Source organism: Staurois parvus, unplaced genomic scaffold (genome assembly GCF_062004578.1).
Source record: "Staurois parvus isolate SC_StPar_1 unplaced genomic scaffold, SC_StPar_1.0 ptg000363l, whole genome shotgun sequence".
Lineage (NCBI taxonomy): Eukaryota > Metazoa > Chordata > Amphibia > Anura > Ranidae > Staurois > Staurois parvus.
This window is the reverse complement of record NW_028318159.1, coordinates 805,225-827,498: the sequence shown is the minus strand read 5'-3', so window position 1 is coordinate 827,498 and position 22,274 is coordinate 805,225. Positions and strand designations below refer to the sequence as shown.

At 44.1% G+C, this 22,274-nt stretch overlaps 1 protein-coding gene across 3 annotated transcripts in view; it reads left to right on the top strand.

The window, feature by feature from the left end:
* The window catches only part of LOC149456351 (NACHT, LRR and PYD domains-containing protein 12-like), a 50,197-nt gene extending 34,629 nt beyond the window's left edge, over window positions 1–15,568 (top strand). For 2 of the 3 annotated variants that reach the window (XM_089685140.1, XM_089685141.1), the window contains exons 6-11: window positions 536–2,285; window positions 4,436–4,522; window positions 8,119–8,289; window positions 11,688–11,852; window positions 13,379–13,514; window positions 15,382–15,568. In XM_089685140.1, coding sequence (XP_089541266.1) covers window positions 536–2,285; window positions 4,436–4,522; window positions 8,119–8,289; window positions 11,688–11,852; window positions 13,379–13,514; window positions 15,382–15,405 — 2,333 coding nt within the window. In that variant the 3' untranslated portion in view covers window positions 15,406–15,568. The remainder of the gene's footprint in view (window positions 1–535; window positions 2,286–4,435; window positions 4,523–8,118; window positions 8,290–11,687; window positions 11,853–13,378; window positions 13,515–15,381) is intronic. The other variant, XM_089685143.1, reaches the window with a different exon arrangement.
* Window positions 15,569–22,274: the final 6,706 nt, after the last annotated feature.

The following is a 22,274-nucleotide window of genomic DNA, read 5'->3' as shown; positions in this document are numbered from 1 at the left end:
CCAAGCCTCATTGTGAAGCCGAGTTCTGGTTAACAACTTCTGGTTTACGCGGCACCACCGCTGAGGGGACAAGTGCAGGAGAGGTCCACTTTCCTCCTCTGAGAGGAGACACCCTCTCCACCGCCGTGGTGGACTCGGAGGGACTAGGAGTAAGTACTGTATACAACATCTCACTATAATGAAGTACAGGGGAGCTTGGATATACATTACTGTGTACAGTTTTATATTTTGGACTCTTTATTCTAAAGAAAAATTTAATTTCATAAGCTTTAAGGGGGCGTGGTTGAGGGCGGGCTGGGGTGGGGTTTGGGTTGGGCAGGGGGTGGGTTTGGGGGCGGACTTGGGCAAGGTTGGGTAGGGCAACTGGTGGAGAGTAAGTTTTGTGACCGGCTAGTAGGTCTGGACTCAAAATTTTAACCCCTGCTCTAGAGTCACACTTGTCATCTCTATGATCAATTGCTAAGGATTTAGACAAAATCGCGGTTGGCATTTTAGAAGGAAAATTAATTTACATCTTTGTATTTTTTTTGGCCAGAAATCCAAGATAAGCACAAACAATATCTGCTGGATACAACTCAGAATTTAGTGGAGTGTAAGCCACCGGGAACCACCCTGAAGAGTCAAGATTTTCCCATTTCAGAACGTTTTGTTAATCTGGTTTTGGTGTCCACAGAGCAACTTAGACATCGTACTCAGCACGAGCTGATAGAGATTGGGGAAAAACACGAAAGCTACTTGTGTAAGACTCAAAGAAGATTGGAGCGAGTTTCTCTTAAAAGGCTCTTCCGCTGGTGCCGTCAAATAAAACAAGTGCCGAATGTGATCATAATCAGTGGTGTACCAGGAGTAGGGAAGACCACCCTAATGCAGAAGTTTGTCTGTGATTGGGTGAACAGAAAGCTCTATCAGCGATTTTCTTTTGTTTTCTTCTTTAAATTCCGGGAGCTCAACCGGCTGGAAGAAGTCAGCTTGGAGGAGATGATCCTTCAACAGTATCCATATCTAAATTCTCAGCTTGAAAATATCTTAAAGGTCCCGGAACAGCTTTTATTTATATTTGATGGCTTAGATGAAAGTCGCCACCAAATAGACTTTGCATCCAGACCTCCGAACGCCAACACAAAGCAGAAGCAAGGCCTTGGTGAGATTTTGGTTAACTTGTTGAGGCAATCTCTTCTAAAGGGTTGCTCTTTGCTGTTAACCAGTAGACCAGCCAAACTGGCCTCCATTGATCCTTACATTTTTCAGCTATTTTGTGAGGTCATGGGATTTTTTCATGAAGAAAGGAAGACGTACTTTGGGCAATTTTTTATTAACGACAATGATTTGGCCTTACGGGCTTATAATCACGTGAGGGACAATGAAGCTCTGTATACTTTCTGCTACATCCCATCGTATTGCTGGATCATCTGCACAGTCTTATCGATGTGCTTCAAATCTCAACAAACAAAGTGCAATCAGTCAGAATTATGTTTGCCAAAAACAGTGACTCAACTTTTTGTGATTTTCATCAGCAACATTCTGACCAATCATTCCCAGGAGATAGAGAGGGTGAAAGCCAAAAAACTGTTGAAGGATATTGGATGGTTGGCAGAGTTTGGGGTAATGAACCACATGATTGTATTTGAGAAACATGATCTGGAATCATTTGCTGTGGACACATCATTGCATCTCTTAACAAGTTTTATGGTGGAATCCAAGCAGCTTCCTTATGTCAACTATTCCTTCTTACATCTTACTGTTCAGGAGTTCTTGGCTGCTTTGGTCCATCATGTGGACCAGAAACCTGAAAAATTACTGAAAGTACTGGAAAAAGCCAAATCAAAGTCTTCTCGAGATGGCCATGCTGAAATATTTCTTCGTTTCCTTTTTGGTCTGACCGATGGCTCTACCAAAGCTCTTCTAAAACAATCACCTCTCCATCAAGGCTCTTCTAACATATTCGTTTTCTCCGATGAAGTTTCCAAAAACGTCATCACTTTGCTCCATCACCTCTCCCCACTAGTTAAGAAGACATCAAAGGATGCTTGGGAAAGGAGGGAGACTTTAAATATTTTCAACTACCTCTTTGAATCTCGAAATAAAGAACTAGTGTCACAAATATTAGGGCAAAACCTGAAAATTGATTTTTCAAGATTCAGCCTGACACCCCTTGACTGCACAGTGTTGGCTTTCATTTTGAAATCATGCAAAGAACCTGAAAGCCTCGATCTAGAGAAATGTTTCCTTGAAACGGAATGCTGGGAGAGACTGTCCCCGGGTCTTCACGCAGTGCAGACGCTTCGGTAGGTAAATCATTTTTTTTTATGTTTGTATTTCAATTAAATAATTAGCCATTTTATTACGTGTTATTAAAGTGGATCTAAACTCAACTCCCTTGCTACGTTTGTCGGCACCTGGCATCTTCCCTGGGTTTGGGATCTATGGCCATCTTGACGTAACTCTCAGAATGACATAACTCCCACACAATAGTTTATTCGTTCTGGCACTGATGTATGCCGGGAAGGAAGATGCATGTCTCTTCTGCAATAATGTGCCGGCCTACCAGCATTTTTTTTACATTTTCAGTTTAGTTCTGCTTTAAACAAATACTAAATCGTAAGTTGGATATTTGATTTTGGCAGAAGCCATTTGTTTGCGTTGTCCATTGACGTCTTCTCATGTTGGCTCTGGTGTTGAGCTCTTTCCATTGGAAATCTCAGCTTGGGCCCCAATCAAAGTTATTGGAAGGCCAAGGAAGGGAGCTGTGGAAGGTCAAAATAGAGAGCTGCATTCATTGATATTGTGGAAGGGCAGCTTTGCTGTTAAAAAAAAAAAAAGATTTTGATTGAGCATTTAAACAAGAACCAGTCCAACATTTTTTGGTTTTTTAGATTGGGGGAGAGAAGTTGGACCTTAGTCACTTTTTTGTTTTTGTGTCCTCCACGATTTCTGGCTTGTTGTTGTCCACATCTCCGTAAAAGGTATTTTCCTTATTTCCTATCTTGGTGACACAACAGTGAGTAAGGGGTAATCTCCCCAATGTGTACACCATAAAACATAACTCATTCTTCCAGTATTTCCAAAAGTAATTAGAAAAAACGTTTTGGCTGTACTTCTATTTTAAGTATATTATATTTGCTAAAACCCAACTCCAGCCAATTTGTTTTTAATTGCATTTGGATGGTGTGGGGAAGGCATAGATCCCCTGTCAGGGTCATCTCAATAGGGAGTTTTCCTCGCATTTCTTGTCAGGACAGAAAGAGATGGGAAATATCTGTAATGCCCCCTAGCTTAACTAGAGAATTTTCATTTTTTTAGATGGAGGCTGAGTAGCAGCCTGGGGATGAGGCAGCCTGTGTGTGGGACAGTAGTTCACTTCAGGACGGGCTAAGGAGGTTCTGCAGGTCAGAGCTTCTGGAACCCTCCCACCTTTCCAGAAACTCGAGGAACTTTTTGGAAGAGGGGCGGAGGCGGGGAGGAGGCTCAGATCTGCATACTTGAGGGTCCCTGGCCAATCCCCTGGCAGGAGGCTGGGCATGGTGACCAAGATAACCCTTAAGTATGACAGAGCATGGGGAGGAGTTCTGTGAGTGTCAGGTGGAAGATGGAGTGAGGAGCTGGAGTGTTGAGCCTGGGAGGAGGCTCACCTACAGGTAGGATTCTGAAAAAGAGGACCTCCACTGTACCACGATCTCCTAGGGAGGACATCTCGAGCAGCAGGGAAGGAGCCATCCCAGCAAAAGGCCTGAAGGCCGGAAGGCAGCCACCAACCCACCAAGTTGACAGGGAAAGGACAGTGTGAATACTCTTACACCCCCTGGGCCAGATAAGGGCAGTCAGGTGAAAAACCCAACTATCTTCTCATCTGGGACTGCTTAACCAGGAAATATCCTCAGTACAGCTGGATGAGGAGGGGATTCATCCGGGGAATGAGGAGGTACACCAAAGAGCTTTGAATGCTCTTAGAGGAGAGACTATTTTTGTCCACATTTGTGCACATAGTTGCAAAGTTCTAAAGCTCCCTTGGGCATCCCATATACCATTCAACCCTTAATAAAATCACAAAACCAAGCTCAAGGACTGTTTAACGACTCCTGCGTGATGCCTGGCTGTGCAGAGCTTTGGGGGGACCCAAAACTTACGACTCCTAAGGGGGCAGTGCTACATATCTAAAATGGGGACAAATCCAAAGACCAAGGTTTAGAACTAATGATAATGTTTTTATTGTTGTCCATGCCTTCCTTCCATTTTCACTCTTTCTTACTCTTTCTAAAACAAAAAAAATACTGGCTTGGGTTGGCATAGTTTAAAAGGTTGAATAAAAAGACCCAGATCTACCCAGTGGTAGACCAGTGATGGTTAAGCTTTGAAGGTATGAATGTACACTTAAAATATTTCGGACTGGAGTCCTAACACTAAAATATTTTTCTTTTTCATTAATCTACCTTTATAGACTGAATTTGAACGAATTGAAGGATGACGACATTCAGTTTATAGCTAAAGCGTTAGCCCATCCTGACTGCAAAATCCAGAATCTCAGGTAACGTAAACCTTGGAGAACCTAAAATATGTGTGAAAAATTTGATTCCTGTGATATCTCACTTCTTTCTAGATCTTAGCACTGACCCATCTGTCCTGAGATCTGGTTGAGTCAAAAAAAAAATATTGAGATGTTGGCCCTATAAAAGCAGACTAAGGTCTCCTCACTGGTTGATCAAGTTTGAAATCTAAACAGCATGGGTGGAGGAATCTCCCCTGCCGGCTATTGTAATTTGACGCCCGTCACCCATGGCTGTCAGAATGCCCAAACAGTGGCTGCAACTGATTGGCTGCAGTCATTGCTCTGCCATCCATTTACCACCCTGATCCTTCAATTTGCAGACCAAAGGATGTGGTGCTGATAGAGTCACTCATGGCTTGAATTTCAACTAGCTCATCGGGAACCGACTGAAGTTCACTCTGTGAATAGTCTGCTTAAGAGCCCCATTTACAGTGCAGTGGTACGGCCTTACGAGATGGAGGATAACCATGTTGTGTGAGCTAATAGTCATGTGCCTAGCCTCAACTCCGCAGATCTCTATGCAGAGAGAACTCAATGGAACACCACTGGCTCCCATGAACCTCATGGTATGGAGTAAACCCTCTGGTGCCCAGCAAAGAGTGGTTAGTTCTAGACAATCTCTGCACTAAACTGGCTTCTATGACAATCAAGACCTCTCTTCCTTGGCCAAGTTTGTGCCGAACCTCAAAAAAAAGTGTCCAAGGAAGGCGGGGGCAACATGGGCAAACATGGGCCCAAACTGTGCAATGGACAATAAAAAACAATACATCAGGTGGCAATGGTTCAATAGTTAGGACCTTTAGATGTTTAACCTGACCTATCAGTAGAGTAAATGGACAGTCCAACCTGATTTTACCAGTAGATCAGATCATACGGACACTCTGACATTGTAATAGTGTAATGCAGGGGTCTCCAAACATTCTAAACAAAGGACCAGTTTACTGTCCTTCAGGCTTTAGGGGGCTGGACCAGGGGCAGACTGACAACTCATGGGGCCCCCGGGCAATAGGGGATCATGGGGCCCCTGTGACCTTGCTCACACTCAAACCACACCCAAAAAAGCCTATGAAGGGTACCAGGGGCATCTCATGGGGCCCCCTACTGACCCCGGGCCCTCAGGCAGTTTTGAAATGGTCAGTCCGTCCCTGGGCTGGACTGTGACCAGTAGAAGCAGAAAATGTGCTGTAGGCAATGGGAGTGAGCAGTACCCTATTTTTGGTAATAGAGAAATAGTGTCCCATCATTGGTGTCAGTGGGAGGAATAGTGTCCCATCATTGGTGTCAGTGGGAGGAATAGTGCCCCATCATTGGTGTCAGTGGAGGAATAGTCCCCCATCATTGGTGTCAGTGGGAGGAATAGTGCTCCATCATTGGTATCAGTGGAGGAATAGTGTCCCATCGTTGGTATCAGTGGGAGGAATAGTGCCCCATCATTGGTGTCAGTGGGAGGAATAGTGCCCCAACATTGGTGTCAATGGGAGGAATAGTGCTCCATCATTGGTGTCAGTGGGAGGAATAGTGCCCCATCATTGGTATCAGTGGGAGGAATAGTGCCCCATCATTGGTATCAGTGGGAGGAATAGTGTCCCATCATTGGTATCAGTGGGAGGAATAGTGCCCCATCATTGGTGTCAGTGGGAGGAATAGTGTCCCATCGTTGGTATCAGTGGGAGGAATAGTGCCCCATCATTGGTATCAGTGGGAGGAATAGTGCCCCATCATTGGTGTCAGTGGGAGGAATAGTGTCCCATCGTTGGTATCAGTGGGAGGAATAGTGCCCCATCATTGGTGTCAGTGAGAGGAATAGTGCCCATCATTGGTGTCAGTGGGAGGAATAGTGTCCCATCATTGGTATCAGTGGGAGGAATAGTGTCCCATCATTGGTATCAGTGGGAGGAATAGTGTCCCATCATTGGTATCAGTGGCAGGAATAGTGCCCCATCATTGGTGTCAGTGGGAGGAATAGTGTCCCATCATTGGTATCAGTGGGAGGAATAGTGCCCCATCATTGGTGTCAGTGGGAGGAATAGTGTCCCATCATTGGTATCAGTGGGAGGAATAGTGCCCCATCATTGGTGTCAGTGAGAGGAATAGTGCCCCATCATTGGTATCAGTGGGAGGAATAGTGCCCCATCATTGGTATCAGTGGGAGGAATATTGCCCCATCATTGGTGTCAGTGGGAGGAATAGTGCCCCATCATTGGTATCAGTGGGTGGAATAGTGCCCCATCATTGGTATCAGTGGGAGGAATAGTGTCCAATTGTTTGTGTCAGTGGGAGGAATAGTGTCCAATTGTTGATGTCAGTGGGAGGAATAGTGTCCCATTGTTGGTGTCAGTGGGAGGAATAGTGCCCCATCATTGGTATCAGTGGGAGGAATAGTGCCCCATCATTGGTGTCAGTGGGAGGAATAGTGCCCCATCATTGGTGTCAATGGGGGGAATAGAGTCCAATTGTTTGTGTCAGTGGGAGAAATAGTGTCCCATTGTTGGTGTCAGTGGGAGAAATAGTGTCCCATTGTTGGTGTCAGTGGGTGGAATAGTTCCCTGTCATTGGTGTCAATGGGTGGATTAGTGTCCCATTGTTGGTGTCAGTGGGAGGAATAGTGTCCCATTGTGGATGTCAATGGGAGGAATAGTGTCCCATTGTTGGTGTCAGTGGGTGGATTAGTTCCCTATCGTTGGTGTCAATGGGGGGAATATCGTCCATTTGTTTGTGTCAGTGGGAGGAATAGTGTCCCATTGTTGGTGTCAGTGGGAGGAATAGTGCCCCATCATTGGTGTCAGTGGGTGGAATAGTGCCCCATCATTGGTGTCAGTGGGTGGAATAGTTCCCTATCATTGGTATCAAAGGGGGGAATAGCGTCCAATTGTTGGTGTCAGTTGGAGGAATAGTGTCCAGATGTTATAAAGCCTTCGTAAATGCGGATGAAATGAGCTTTTTACCTTTTCGTGTTTTAATTCTTGCATTTATTAAATATTATTGCTTGCTTCACACGGCCACTGCTTATGTATGATGAGCATCCAGCCTGTGCCAAGTGGGGATCATTTTAAAGCATTGATATTACTGGAGTTTACCAGTCATAAGATGCTTCTATCAGTGTCCAGCAGAGCACTGGTTAAAGCTTGTAGGAGGAGTCTTCTTTCTGCTCTAGGAGAATGCAGAACCCCTGACCCTCTGTCTGGACAGTGCTGATTGACCCTGTGCTGATCACATGCACTCTCCCATGAAAAAAACCAAACTCTCTAGCAATACACACCAAACTGAGCATGTGCTGTGTGACCCCCCACGATATGTCTTATCAGAAGATAAGAGGAGGACAATAGAAGAAGGGGAGGATCAGAGAAGGCAGGATCAAACAGCTTTTTTACACCATGCAGAGGATTAACTCCTTATGTTGCACAGTGAGTATAACAAGCATGCTTTACTGTGTATACAGACTGATTGTACCGTTGTGGGTTGAAGTACGGTAAATGTTTTTAGTAGTGGTGGTTTTGTTTAATTTTTATTGAACGCTTATCATGTAAAAAATCGTTCATTTCTTCAGTGATTTGTTGTTTTTTTGTCCTCTACAGTATGACTAATAATGATCTGACCAGCAAGTGCTGCTCTTCCTTGGCATCTGCAATCTATAGAAACGTTTCCCTGACGTTCCTGGACCTGACCTTTAACAATCTGACGGGTCCCCACTTCAGCGACCTCATCGATGCTCTGTCCAGCCCAACATGTAGTGTAAAGCATCTTGAGTGAGTATACGAAGAGGACCCGCCCCCCCCGACATAAAACCACCAATAACATGTGAATTTGTGTACATGGACAAGTATGGGTGCCTATGTCTATGTGGATGAGATGGACCGCATGACGTTATGTGCCTGATCTCCCGCATGTGGCATCAGGGCTGCTGTTAGAAACCTATACGGCCAACCTGACAGGCCCCCCCCCCCTGAAAAAAAACCCAGTTTGCTATGCTTCAGTTATGAATGAACACAGTGATGGATCGGCACCGATCACCCATTGTGTTCATTCAGGAAAGAAAAGGCTGGTAAATGTGACATAGTGTGTGAGTGTAAATTTATCTGGTGCCCATGCAAGATGAGGCGCCATGTGCTTCGCCTCGGGCATGCCCAGTATCACGATACCTCAGATCTTGTGAGATCCCGCAGTTTAGTTACGAGATCTCCTCGAAGGCCAAGGTGACATTGCCTTCCCAGGGGGCATCTGTGTGACCCGAGCTATGTCACCACCACCAGATTTTTTTGTAAAGTGGTTGTAAACCTCAGACATAAAATATGAACAAAGCACATCCCTCTATAGTGTGTTCCTGCCTCAGTCCAGAGCACTAAGGGGAAGATTTATGAACACCGGAGAGTGCAAAATCTGATGCAGCTCTGCATAGAAACCAATCAGCTTCCATTTATTTTTTTTTATCGTGAAAGCTTAACCGCTTCCCGACCGCCCTATAGCAGAACTACTGCTACAGGGCGCAGGACTGCACAAAATCGCGTATATGTATGTGATTTTACATATCTGGGTAGGGGGCGCTCATGTGCCCTACCCGTGCCACCACTGGCGGCTACAGCTGTTGATCACTGGGTCCCGGACGGAGATTCCCCACTGGCACCCAGTGATCGCTGAGGAACACTGAAGGGGCAGAGGTCTGTATGCAAACAATACAGATCTCTCCCCTGTCACCTCCAGCATGCTGCTTTGTATGGCTCTGCATAGCAGTATGCTTACACTGTAAAACACACCCAGCTCACAGTTAACCCTTTGATGGCCCCAGATGTTAACCCCTTCCTGCCTAGTGCCATTAGTACAGTATCAGTGCTTTTTATTAGCACTGATCACTGTATTGGTGTCACTGGAGATGTCAGTGACACAAAGTCAGCCCCCCCCCCCCAGTCTCAAAATGCCCACCGCAGTCCCGCTATAAGTCGCTGATCGCTGCCATAACTAGTATAAAAAAAATCCCAGTATATATATATCGCCATTTGTAGACACTATAACTTTCATGTAAACCAATTAATTTACACGTATTGTGATTTTTTTTAGCTGAATACATTTTGGCCTAAATTTATGACGAAATTTGATTTTTAACATTTTTTTACTGGACGTATTTATTAGCAAAAAGTCCAAAATATTGTTGTTTTTTTTTTCAAAATTGTCTTTTTTTTTATAGGGCAAAAAATAAAATAAAATACCACCAAAAGAAAGCCCTATTTGTGGGAAAAAAAGGACGTAAATTCAATTTGGGTGCAGCGTTGCATGACCGCGCAATTGTCAGTTAAAATAATGCAGCGCTATATCTCAAAAAATGGCCTGGTCAGGAAGGGGGGGGGGGATCCTCAGGAGGGCAAGGGGTTAACTGAACAAGCTGAAGTTAGAAGCTGATTGGTTACCACGCAAAGCTGCACCAGATTTTGCACTCTCCAGTTTTAGTAAGTGTCATTTCTGTCTTCTGCCTCTGCTATCTGCAAGAGTCGCTTCGGGCAAATTTTACTGACACCAAGCGAAAAAAAAAAAAAGGTGACATCTGTCTATTTTTAAAAATATATTTTTTTTAAATATATTCTTTAGATTTTTTTTAATATCTAAAAAAGTAATTTTAACACAGATTTTTACATATATTTGTAAATACATTCCAAAAATGTAGATTTGTATTTTTAAAGACATACAGTATATCGGAAATGTATATTTAGAAATATTTTTCATATATTTTGTAACAAAAACGCATTTCAACATGCAGTATATGTGTATATATATATATATATATATATATATATATATATATATATATATATATATTTTTTTTTTTTTAATATATTGAATATGGCCAAAATTGTAGCATTTCAAATATATGGCAATACATTTGGGAAGAATATTTTATATTAATATTTTGTTAATATTTAAAATATATTTTTCTGCCATATGGGAGGTGCATGCACATGTCACAGCAGATGCCTGGTCAGGAAGGGGGGGGGGGAATCCTCTGGAGGGCGAGGGTTTAACTGAACAAGCTGAAATTACAAGCTGATTGGTTACCACGCAAAGCTGCACCAGATTTTGCACTCTCCAGTTTTAGTAAGTCAACCCCCCTAAGTGTCATTTCTGTCTTCTGTCTCTGCTATCTGCAAGAGTCGCTTCTGAGAAGTTTTACTGACACCAAGCGAAAAAAAAAAAAGGTGACATCTGTCTATTTTTAAAAATATACATTTTTTAAAATATATTCTTCAGTTTTTTTTAAATATATAAAAAAGTAATTTTAACACATATTTTTACATATATTTGTAAATACATTCCAAAAATGTAGATTTGTATTTTTATATATATATATATATATATATATATATATATATATAATGTGTGTGCGTGTGTAGATATATATATATATATATATATATATATTTTATATATTTATTTTTTATATGTATATATATATATATATATATATATTTTTTTTTTTTTTTTTTTGTATTTGTAGATTTGTATTTTTATTTATATTTATATATATATATATATGTGTGTGTGTAGATAGATAGATAGAGATATATATATATATATATTATATATTTATTTTTTTATATACATATTTTTATATATATATATATATATATATATATATATATATATATATATATATATATTTTTTTTTTTTTTATCTACATCTACAAATGTAGATTTGTATTTTTATTTATATTTATATATATATATATATGTGTGTGTGTAGATAGATAGATAGATAGATAGATAGAGATATATATATATATATATATATATTTAATTTTTTTTTATTTTTTTTTTTAATCTACATCTACAAATGTAGATTTGTATTTTTATTTATATTATATATATATATATATATATATATATATTATATTGAAATATATTTTTAAATATATTGACTATGGCCACAATTTGTAACATTTCAAATATATGGCAATATATTTGGGAAGAATATTTTTTAAAATATATTTCAAATATATTTTTCTTCCATATGGGAGGTGCATGCACGTGGCACAGCAGATGCCGTGGGCCCGCACTAGCGTGAACCAGGCGTACGAGCGTGGAATAACAGCGACGTGGTTTCATTTGTTCATGTAATAAAGAGCCGTAACCTGTACTGCTGGTTTACACTTTCTTTCAGGCTCTGTGCCCTCAAACTGACCCGTGACGATTCCCAATGTTTGGTCTCACTGAGTAACAACAAAAACCTCGAATACCTGAATCTGAGTCATAATAGCATCACCGACGCGGGTTCAAGACACATAAAGGACCTGATAGAGAAATCCTCCAGCCTGAAAAACATCATGTGAGTAATGTGTGATTTTCGGGGTGGGAATTCAGTCCTCTGTAGGTCGATCATTTTCATTTCCATCAAACGATGGGGCGTCCTAACGTTCCTCACCCATCCCCCGTCCATGTCAGTATGGAGATCCAGCAGGAGATTCCTCCCCATTGATATCTGATGTTTTCCAAAGTCTTCCTTTCATTTTTTTGAGCCGTGTATTTCAAGTAAAGAGCTGCTCCACCATTTGTAAACTAGGACAATGATATGCAAAAAAGGAAACCATAAATTGGATTCCATCGGAGCACTTAACAGGGTATCAGTAGGTCCATCCTGTTGCCGCAACCATCAGAACAGGAAGCCACAGACATGTCTACTGATGTTCTCTCAAGTGCTGCTATGGAACTTCTGTGGCTGTCAGGCTCTACTTTTTGCTTGCCTACTGCATTGGGTGGCGCCATGACCTACCATGTGGTTTCGGCCTCTTTTACAAAAAAGGCCACTGGTGATTATAGGACTTCAAGAAATAGCCCCTGAGGTTGAGCAATTCTTGAAATGCGTCAGTTTTGGGCTCCGTCGATTCTGGGTTGTTAACAGCTTCACTACCCTTGAGGTTAGGGGCAAATACAACCCATGATAAGGGTCAGGCACACCATTTTTTAAAATTTGTTACCATACGGATCACATCAGATGATGGACATGTTTTTAGAACTTTATGAATGAAGAATATTTGTTTTATGTATATCTGTGTGATTCATTTGGTACTCAAATAATCCTCTGCCACCCATGCAACCAATTGATGGTCCCTGATTTGGAGCAAAGTCCCTCTCTATTCCTCATTTGGCCCTCATTTTGGACTGAACTATATAGTTGTATATAAAATGCACTATTTATCTTTCAAAAAGTGTTTGAACCTTGCTAAACGGTGCTAAACTTAACATAATTAATGATTAAGTCGATGACGAAACGCGTCGAGGGTAGTGACGTCAAGACGTTTTACCGGAACCGGAAGTTTACTGGAGGCCATCTTGGAGAAGGGAAAATCGTGGAGTTATACTTGGACGTTTCCCTGGATGGTTGTGAGACTCCTTCTATTCCCTATTAAGCGGTTTTAAATCTTTTATCATGTGAGCAGTTTACATTAAAGTATATTTGATATATCTATCTGGCGGTATTATACTATGTCCTGTGTGTTCTCTTGGAGATGAATACAAACAGAGTGTCTGAGGAGATCAGAGAGTACCGTGGTAACAAGAGAGGTCTGAAGTAAAATCTATGAGAGGACTAGCCTGGAAAGTTCCTGAAGCATTTTGAAGCATATTATTTTGGGATAGTTGGTAAGGGTACCCTTACTACGAATAGAAGTGTGCACTAAACTTTGCTGTGGCGTTGATGTGGCACTGCTGAGCGTTATATACATTCATTTTTTTTCACTGATTCACGTTTGTTTCACGTTTTTCACTATTTTTTCACGGATATTCACTATATAAATTATATGGAAATTGTGATGTATAAAGGGTAATGCACTATGTGATTTTCCTTTTTTTGAGGTGGATATATTTTGGGACATCGTTGGAAGAAATTTTTGGACTTTTAGTTGGTGGATTGTACATAAATTTGAGTGGACTGTATTTTGTCGTGGACTGGATATATAAAAAAATAATAATTTTCATTTTTGGGATAAAGGTATATAGAGATATTATATCTCACAGTTATTGTATATTAGGATAAATTTGTAAATTCAATTCACTGTCACTTTATATGATTTTGCACACCTTTAGGGAAGGGTGTTGATGGTGTTATAGGGCATTTATTTTATTTTGGAGGTGGTTACTTTCTAATGCTTAGCATATGTCATTGACCGCGCCTTCTACTCTAATCAATGTCTCAGTGAGGAAGTATTTCCAATCAGGGCCACCAGCCTCATATACACTATATTGCCAAAAGTCTTGGGCCAGCCCTCCAAATCATGTGATTCAGGTGTTCCAATCCCCTCCCAATCATGTGATTCAGGTGTTCCAATCCCCTCCATGGCCACAGGTGTATACAATCAAGCCCCTAGGCATGCAGACTGCTTCTACAAACATTGGTGAAAGAATGGGTCGCTCTCAGGAGCTCAGTGACTCCAAGCATGGTCCCGTGATAGGTGGCCACCTGGGCAATAAGTCCATCCGTGACATTTCCTGGCTACTAAATATTCCACGCTCAACTGTTAGTGGGATTATAACAAAGTGGGAGCAACTGGGAACAACAGCAACTCAGCCACCAAGTGGTAGGCCACGTCACATGACAGGGCGGGGTCAGCGCATGCTGAAGCGCACAGTGCGCAGAAGTTGCCAACTGTCTGCAGAGTCAATAGCTAAAGACCTCCAAACTTGGTGTGGCCTTCAGATGAGCCCAACAGCAGTGCGTAGAGAGCTTCATGGAATGGGTTTCCATGGCCGAGCAGCTGCATCCAAGCCTTCCATCACCAAGTGCAATGCAAAGCATCGGATGCCGTGGTGTAAAGCACGCCGCCACTGGACTCTAGAGCAGAGGAGACGTGTTCTCTGGAGTGACTAATCACGCTTCTCTGTCTGGCAATCCGATGGACATATCTGTGCTTGGCGGTGGCCAGGAGAACAATACTTGCCTGACTGCATTGTGCCAAGTGTAAAGTTTGGTGGGGGAGGATTATGGTGTGGGGTTGTTTTTCAGGGGTTGGGCTTGGCCCCCTAGTTCCAGTGAAGGGAACTCTTAAGGCGACATTTTGGACAATTTCATGCTCCCAACTTTGACGTGTCTGGGTTTGGCTGTTACCAGGAGAACGGTACTTGCCTGACTGCATTGTGCCAAGTGTAAAGTTTGGTGGAGGGGGGATTATGGTGTGGGGGTGTTTTTCAGGGGTTGGGCTTGGCCCCCTAGTTTCAGTGGAGGGAAGTCTTAAGGCAATATTTTGGACAATTTCATGCTCTCAACTTTGTGGGAGGAGTTTGGGGATGGCCCCTTCCTGTTCCAACATGACTGCACACCAGTGCACAAAACAAGGTCCATAAAGACATGGAGGAGCCAGTTTGGGGTGAAGGAACTTGACTGTCCTGCACAGAGTCCTGACCTCAACCCCATAGAACACCTTTGGGATGAATTAGAGCGGAGACTGCGAGCCAGGCCTCCTCCCCCGACATCAGTGCCTGACCTGACAAATGTGCTTCTGGAAGAATGGTCCAACCTTCCCATAGACACCCTCCTAAACCTCGTGGACGGCCTTCCCAGAAGAGTTGAAGCTGTTATAGCTGCAAAGGGCGGGGCCAACTCAATATTGAACCCTACGGACTAAGACTGGGGGGCCATTAAAGGTCATATGTGTGGAAAGGGCGGGGCCAACTCAATATTGAACCCTACGGACTAAGACTGGGAGGCCATTTGAGTTCATGTGCGTGTAAAGGCCAGCTTACCAATACTTTTGGCAATATAGTGTACATTTGGCTACTCATGTGGAGTGAATGGATGTACCTACCTGGTCTTTCGATGCGTTTTATATTGAATTAAAACGTTTTTTGTCTCCATCTTCTAGGGTTGGTGCCAATGGATTTTCTGAAGAAGTTGTTAAGGAGCTGCAAGACCTTACAAAGACCCGCCAAGGTCTCATAATCGATGTATGGCAAAGTCATGCTGAGAATTCAGCTCTTCCTGAAAATGTGACAAATATATGAGTGTTTTATATTGTAATATTTATTAAAAAGCATGGATATTGTACAGTCCTTTACTCTTTTTTTTTGGGGGGGGGGAATAATAAAGTCGGCTTTTGATAACAAGTTTTTGACACTCCTGATACAATATGACATAACCAACATTAATTAAGCAGTACAAAGGGAGTTGCTTCTGGAGGTGTGAACGGTATACCCAAAAAAGAAGATTTAGAAGAACGCAAAAAAAAAAAAAGTAAATAATTTGATACATTTTAACTTTTTGTCTCTGATATTTCCTCACCACCACCATCATCTCTAGACCAGTCCCCTGAAGACTTTCTGTTCTCTGCTGAGAGGTGTAGAATGACACCGAAAAACATGAACTCTCTTTCCCGAAGCCCAAAATGTCAAAGATCTGCCCCCTAGGGGTGTGTCATCAAACATACAGGAGAAAGAGGCCACACAACGGCACACATTAGCAGTCCCGAATCTTCTGAAGCGTTCAGGTCCTGCCTATCGCTGGAGGAACAAGACCTGCTATTTCACATGACTGTACCGATGACTCCAAAATGGAGAATGGATGGGGGAGAGGGGGGATTTGTGTTCCAATGTGGTGGAAGTGGTGGAGAAAGGAGGGTAGAAATGGGAAGGGGAACAGAAAACCTGGAGTTAGATAGGAGGAGAAAGCAGATTGACAGAGAGATGACCCCATTCACTGTGCTGCTTCTCCTTTCACTTTCCAGTCACAGGTTGGGGGCTCGTCCGGGATGACCTTGGCACAGAGGAGGTGGGTTTTCATGATGCCGTCTTTTAGTAGGACTCAGCGGAAATGGAAAATTTAAAGCCGAATTCTGGACAGGTATAACAACACAAATAAAATCAGCTCTGTCATCTTTAAAATATCAATAAATGTAATTTTACATAAAAGCAGTGTAAGCACATGAATGTGACCAGATATCGGTGCCTGTACAGCAGGGCTAGAGTGAGAGAGGAAGGAGCAGCACAAGGAGCAGGGGCGGACTGACCACTTGGAAACTCGGGCACTGCCCGAGGGCCCGGGGTCAGTAGGGGGCCCCATGAAATGCCCCTGGTACCTTTTTCATAGGATTTTTTGAGTTTGGGCAAGGACACAGGGGCCCCATGATCCCCTATTGCCCGGGGGCCCCATGAGTTGTCAGTCTGCCCCTGACAAGGAGCAAATAATTTCATGAGCTGAGAAGAATTCTGATAGTAGAAAGCAGATTGACAGAAAGATGACCCCTTCACTGTGCTGCTTCTCCTTTCACTTTCCAGTCACAGGTTGGGGGCTCGTCCGGGATGACCTTGGCACAGAGGAGGTGGGTCTTCATGATGCTGGCCATCAGACTGAGAACATCCAGTGGCAGAGAAAAAACTGCAGTGGAAATCTCATTATTAAAGTTGAATATTGGTGCAGAAGACGTTATTTTTAATGTATTTTTTAATTGGCTATTCATTGTTTTTTTTTTTTTTGACTGGAGTTAAAAAAAAAATGCACATAAAATGTCATAATAAGGGAAAAAAAACACCCTAAGCAGCACCTTCATACTGACCCTCCATGTAACACTAACCGACTTTGTAACCCCAACACTTACACTCACTCTACCCCTCCCTGAACAATAACCCACCTCTTTATCCCAACCTACCTGGTAACATTAACAGTAACCCTCCCTGCAACCCTAACACTGTCCATCCTTGTAATACCAACACTAACCCTCCCAGTAACCCTAACCATAACCCTTAACACTAACCCTCCCTCTAATCCCAACACTAACCCTCCCTGTAACCCTAACACTAACCCTTAACTCTAACCCTCCCTCTAATCCCAACACTAACCCTCCCTGTAACTCTGACACTGTCCATCCCTGTGATCCCAACACTAACCCTCCCTGTAACCCTAACACTAACCCTTAACTCTAACCCTCCCTGTAACCCTAACACTAATCCTCCCTGTAATCCCAACACTGACCCTCCCTGTAACCCTAACACTAATCCTCCCTGTAATCCCAACACTGACCCTCCCTGTAACCCTAACACTAATCCTCCCTGTAATCCCAACACTGACCCTCCCTGTAATCCCAACACTAACCCTCCCTGTAACCCCAACACTAACCCTCCCTGTAACCCCAACACTAACCCTCCCTGTAACCCCAACACTAACCTTCCCTGTAACCCCAACACTAACCCTCCCTGTAACCCCAACACTAACCCTCCCTGTAACCCCAACATTAACCCTCCCTGTGACCCCAACACTGACCCTCCCTGTAATCCCAACACTAACCCTCCCTGTAACCCCAACACTAACCCTCCCTGTAACCCCAACATTAACCCTCCCTGTAACCCCAACATTAACCCTCCCTGTAACCCCAACATTAACCCTCCCTGTGACCCCAACACTGACCCTCCCTGTAATCCCAACACTAACCCTCCCTGTAACCCCAACACTAACCCTCCCTGTGACCCCAACACTGACCCTCCCTGTAATCCCAACACTAACCCTCCCTGTAACCCCAACACTAACCCTCCCTGTGACCCCAACATTAACCTTCCCTGTAACCCCAACACTAACCCTCCCTGTAACCCCAACACTAACCCTCCCTGTGACCCCAACACTGACCCTCCCTGTAATCCCAACACTAACCCTCCCTGTAACCCCAACAATAACCCTCCCTGTAACCCCAACACTGACCCTCCCTGTAACCCCAACACTAACCCTCCCTGTAACCCCAACACTAACCCTCCCTGTAACCCCAACACTGACCCTCCCTGTAACCCCAACACTGACCCTCTCACACTTCCCCCCTGTGTAGCCAATAATAATATTCAGCATATTTTTTTCAGTAGAAAATAAAATACACAAACTATACAATAGCCTGACTGAGACCCCCCAACAAACTCATTCATTCTCAGTGAAGCTGAACACTTTTTGCATTACTGCTTTCACCCTAGATCTCACAAGATCCCAGAAGGGGGAGGAGTCTCCAAACAGATGAGTGTAATGTACAGTGTATGCATGAGAAGTGGCGCATGACGTCACGCGCGTCACGTCACGCACAGAAGGACAATACACTCATCTTTTTAAAAAAATAAAAGCTTTTTCTTTGGTGCTCAAGATCTAGCAGCAAGATCTCATCTCTGGTGACGTAGCCTTCCCAGGGGGTAACTATAAGGCCCTGGCTGTGATCAGTGGAGCAAATACGCATCGTTCTTTACACCACACCGCCCGGCTGCGTTTGTGCGCATGCGCATTCGCACTGGTGCGGCTTAATGACACGAGGTGGCTACTCCAGGAGGCAGAGGGGTTTAGCCTAGGACAGAAACCTGGAAGTGCGCAAAAATAAACACAACGGTTAAAAATAGAAAAAAAAATAGAAAAATATATGTAGCTTTCATGAAAGGGGGGGTGGTAAAATAAAACAAGGTTGTTAGAGTGAGTTTAGTTCCGCTTTAAGTGCATCCATGGGCAGCTGACGTCTGACTGCTGGCTGGATCATCTGCCACGTGCTTCACATTGCTGAAGGAAATGATGGGTTTGTGCAACGGCAATGAAAGTGAAACATGGTGGTGACGTAGGACTTCCCTTCCCCCGTCCGGGGATCAGATTTGGGTAAACAGGCCGGCTGGATCCTGCTCTGCCTTCGGATGAATGAACCGGTAAGATGCCCTTGTCATTCACATCATAGGGACACCTACATCCAATCAGAATGGCCGGGGACTGTAGGGAGCCATGACCTTGTACAGGTAGTCAGGGGACCCGGAAGAGGTGGAAGGAGCACCAGGTACCCCCGGCTGAGCGGGCTCACTTAGGCTCTGTTCACACCTACGCAGTTTGCATTTGATCCGCTTCTGCGGTGCGTTTTGCGTTTTTGAATTTGGGTTTTTGATGCGTTTCACATTTTTTTTCTTGTTGCTAGGCAGATTTAAAATGCACAACGTGTCAAAAACGCATGACATGCTTTTCTGTAGCGTCCCCATTGCAGTCTATACAACAAAAAACGCAACTTTTTTTCGATCAAAAAAGTCTCTGACCCTTCCCAAAAAACGCAGCGGATGAAATTGCGCAGAGGTGAACGTGCTCCATAGGAAACCATGTTAAATGGATTGCTGTGCGTTTCTGCAAAACGCATAGGTGTGAACCTAGACTTGTGCAGGCCATAGACAGTTCGTTCATCGGCAGATTTTTTGTCCAAAAAATGAAACATCGTTCTGTAATCCGATGTTGCCACCGATGAGTTCGAAAATCGGCCATTTTTCACAAATTTTCCAGCATGACCAATAAACGAAACAAGGAGGAACCGCGAAAATTGCCCGATGCCATTGCCCCACTAACACTGCGAAAATCGGCCGATAAACGAACCGTCTATGGCCTGCATTAGGCTCTGTTCACACCAATGCGTTTTTTAGTGCTTTTTTGCAGAAACGCACAGCAGTCAATTTAGCACGACTTCCTATGGGACACATTCACCTCTCGGCTTTTTTTGAGCTGCTGCGTTTTTGGAAAGGGGCGGGGACTTTTTTAAAAGCAAAAAGGGGGAAAGCGGGGAATGCGGGAAAACGTGGGGGAATGTGGGGGAACTTGGGGGAATGCGGGGGAACGTGGGGGAACGCGGGGGAACGCAGGGGTATGCAGTAAAATGTGGGGGAACGCAGGGGAATGCGGGGAATGTGGGGGAATGTGGGGGTGCTAGGGGCTCATGCAATGCCTCTTTCACATTAACCCTCCGTGTAATACTAATCGTCTTTGTAACCCTAACACTTCCCATTGCTCTTCCTGCAACTATAACACTGACCCTCCCCCCGTGCTTCTTTCACCAACTCTCCATTTAAACCTAACACTAACCCTCCCTGTAACCCCAACACTAACCCTCCCTGTAACCCCAATACTAACCCTCCCTGTAACCCCAACACTAACCCTCCCTGTAACCCCAACGCTGACCCTCCCTGTAATCCCAACACTAACCCTCCCTGTAACCCCAACACTAATCCTCCCTGTAACCCCAACACTGACCCTCCCTGTAACCCCAACACTAACCCTCCCTGTAACCCCAACACTAACCCTCCCTGTAACCCCAACACTAACCCTCCCTGTAACCCCAACACTAACCCTCCCTGTAACCCTAACAATAACCCTCCCTGTAACCCCAACACTAACCCTCCCTGTAACCCTAACAAAAACCCTCCTTGTAACCCAAACACTAACGCTGCCTGTAACCCTAACACTAACCCTCCCTGTAACCCCAACACTACCCCTCCCTGTAAACCCAACACTGACCCTCCCTGTAACCCCAACACTAACCCTCCCTGTAACCCCAACACTAACCCTCCCTGTAACACCAACACTAATCCCCCTGTAACCCCAACACTAACTCTCCCTGTAACCCCAACACTAATCCCCCTGTAACCCCAACACTGACCCTCCCTGTAACCCCAACACTAACCCTCCCTGTAGCACCAACACTAATCCCCCTGTAACCCCAACACTAACCCTCCCTGTAACCCCAACACTAATCCCCCTGTAACCCCAACACTAATCCTCCCTGTAACCCAAACACTAACGCTCCCTGTAACCCCAACACTAATCCCCCTGTAACCCCAACACTAACCCTCCCTGTAATCCCAACACTAACCCTCCCTGTAACCCCAACACTACCCCTCCCTGTAACCCCAACACTGACCCTCCCTGTAACCCCAACACTAACCCTCCCTGTAACCCAACACTAACCCTCCCTGTAACCCCAACACCTGTATAGCCCAGCACAGGACATATTTAGTTTGTGTAAGAACAGCGTTTAAGAAAAATAAATCCCTCCCTGTATCGGGTATAATAGTATCTTTGTATTCAACATTTCAGTGGGAAAATGTACAGATTGCAATCTAGGTCGACAGAGACCTGAAAACAAATGAATTTGTTCTCAGTGAAGCTGAACAGCTTCCATTTTACTGATTCCCAACCTGAAGAAACCAGTTTTCAGTGGATTTTCCCTTTCACTCCTCTGTTCTCCAATGTATGTGTGATGATGCAAGCATGTGCTTTGTCCTTTACGGGTCTCGTATATCCACTCGTCTAGCAACCATTGACGTCTCTTCAAAGGCTCCAATCTGATTCAAATTCTGAAATATGACAGCTGGAATGTGAAAGTACGATTCCTATTGAATGGTTGTGCGGAACGAATGGTAATTCTTGTACTAACATGTTACTATGTAATGCTATCTCAGGTCAGAACATACAACTACTCAAGCGGAGGAGGAGGACATGGACCAGGTAGATGCTGGAGGTGCAATGAACCTGGTGGAGAGCTGAAAATGAACGGAGAGAGGCAAGATCTCACCGGATACATTCATTGACAAGTTTGGTGAGGTACCAACACTGACCCTCCCTGTAACTCCAACACTGACCCTCCCTGTAACCCCAACACTGACCCTCCCTGTGACCCCAACACTGACCCTCCCTGTGACCCCAACACTAACCCTCCCTGTGACCCCAACACTAACCTTCCCTGTGACCCCAACACTAACCCTCCCTGTAACCCCAACACTAACCCTCCCTGTAACCCCAACACTAACCTTCCCTGTAACCCAACACTAACCCTCCCTGTGACCCCAACACTAACCTTCCCTGTGACCCCAACACTGACCCTCCCTGTGACCCCAACACTAACCCTCCCTGTAACCCCAACACTAACCCTCCCTGTAACCCCAACACTAACCTTCCCTGTAACCCAACACTAACCCTCCCTGTAACCCCAACACTAACCTTCCC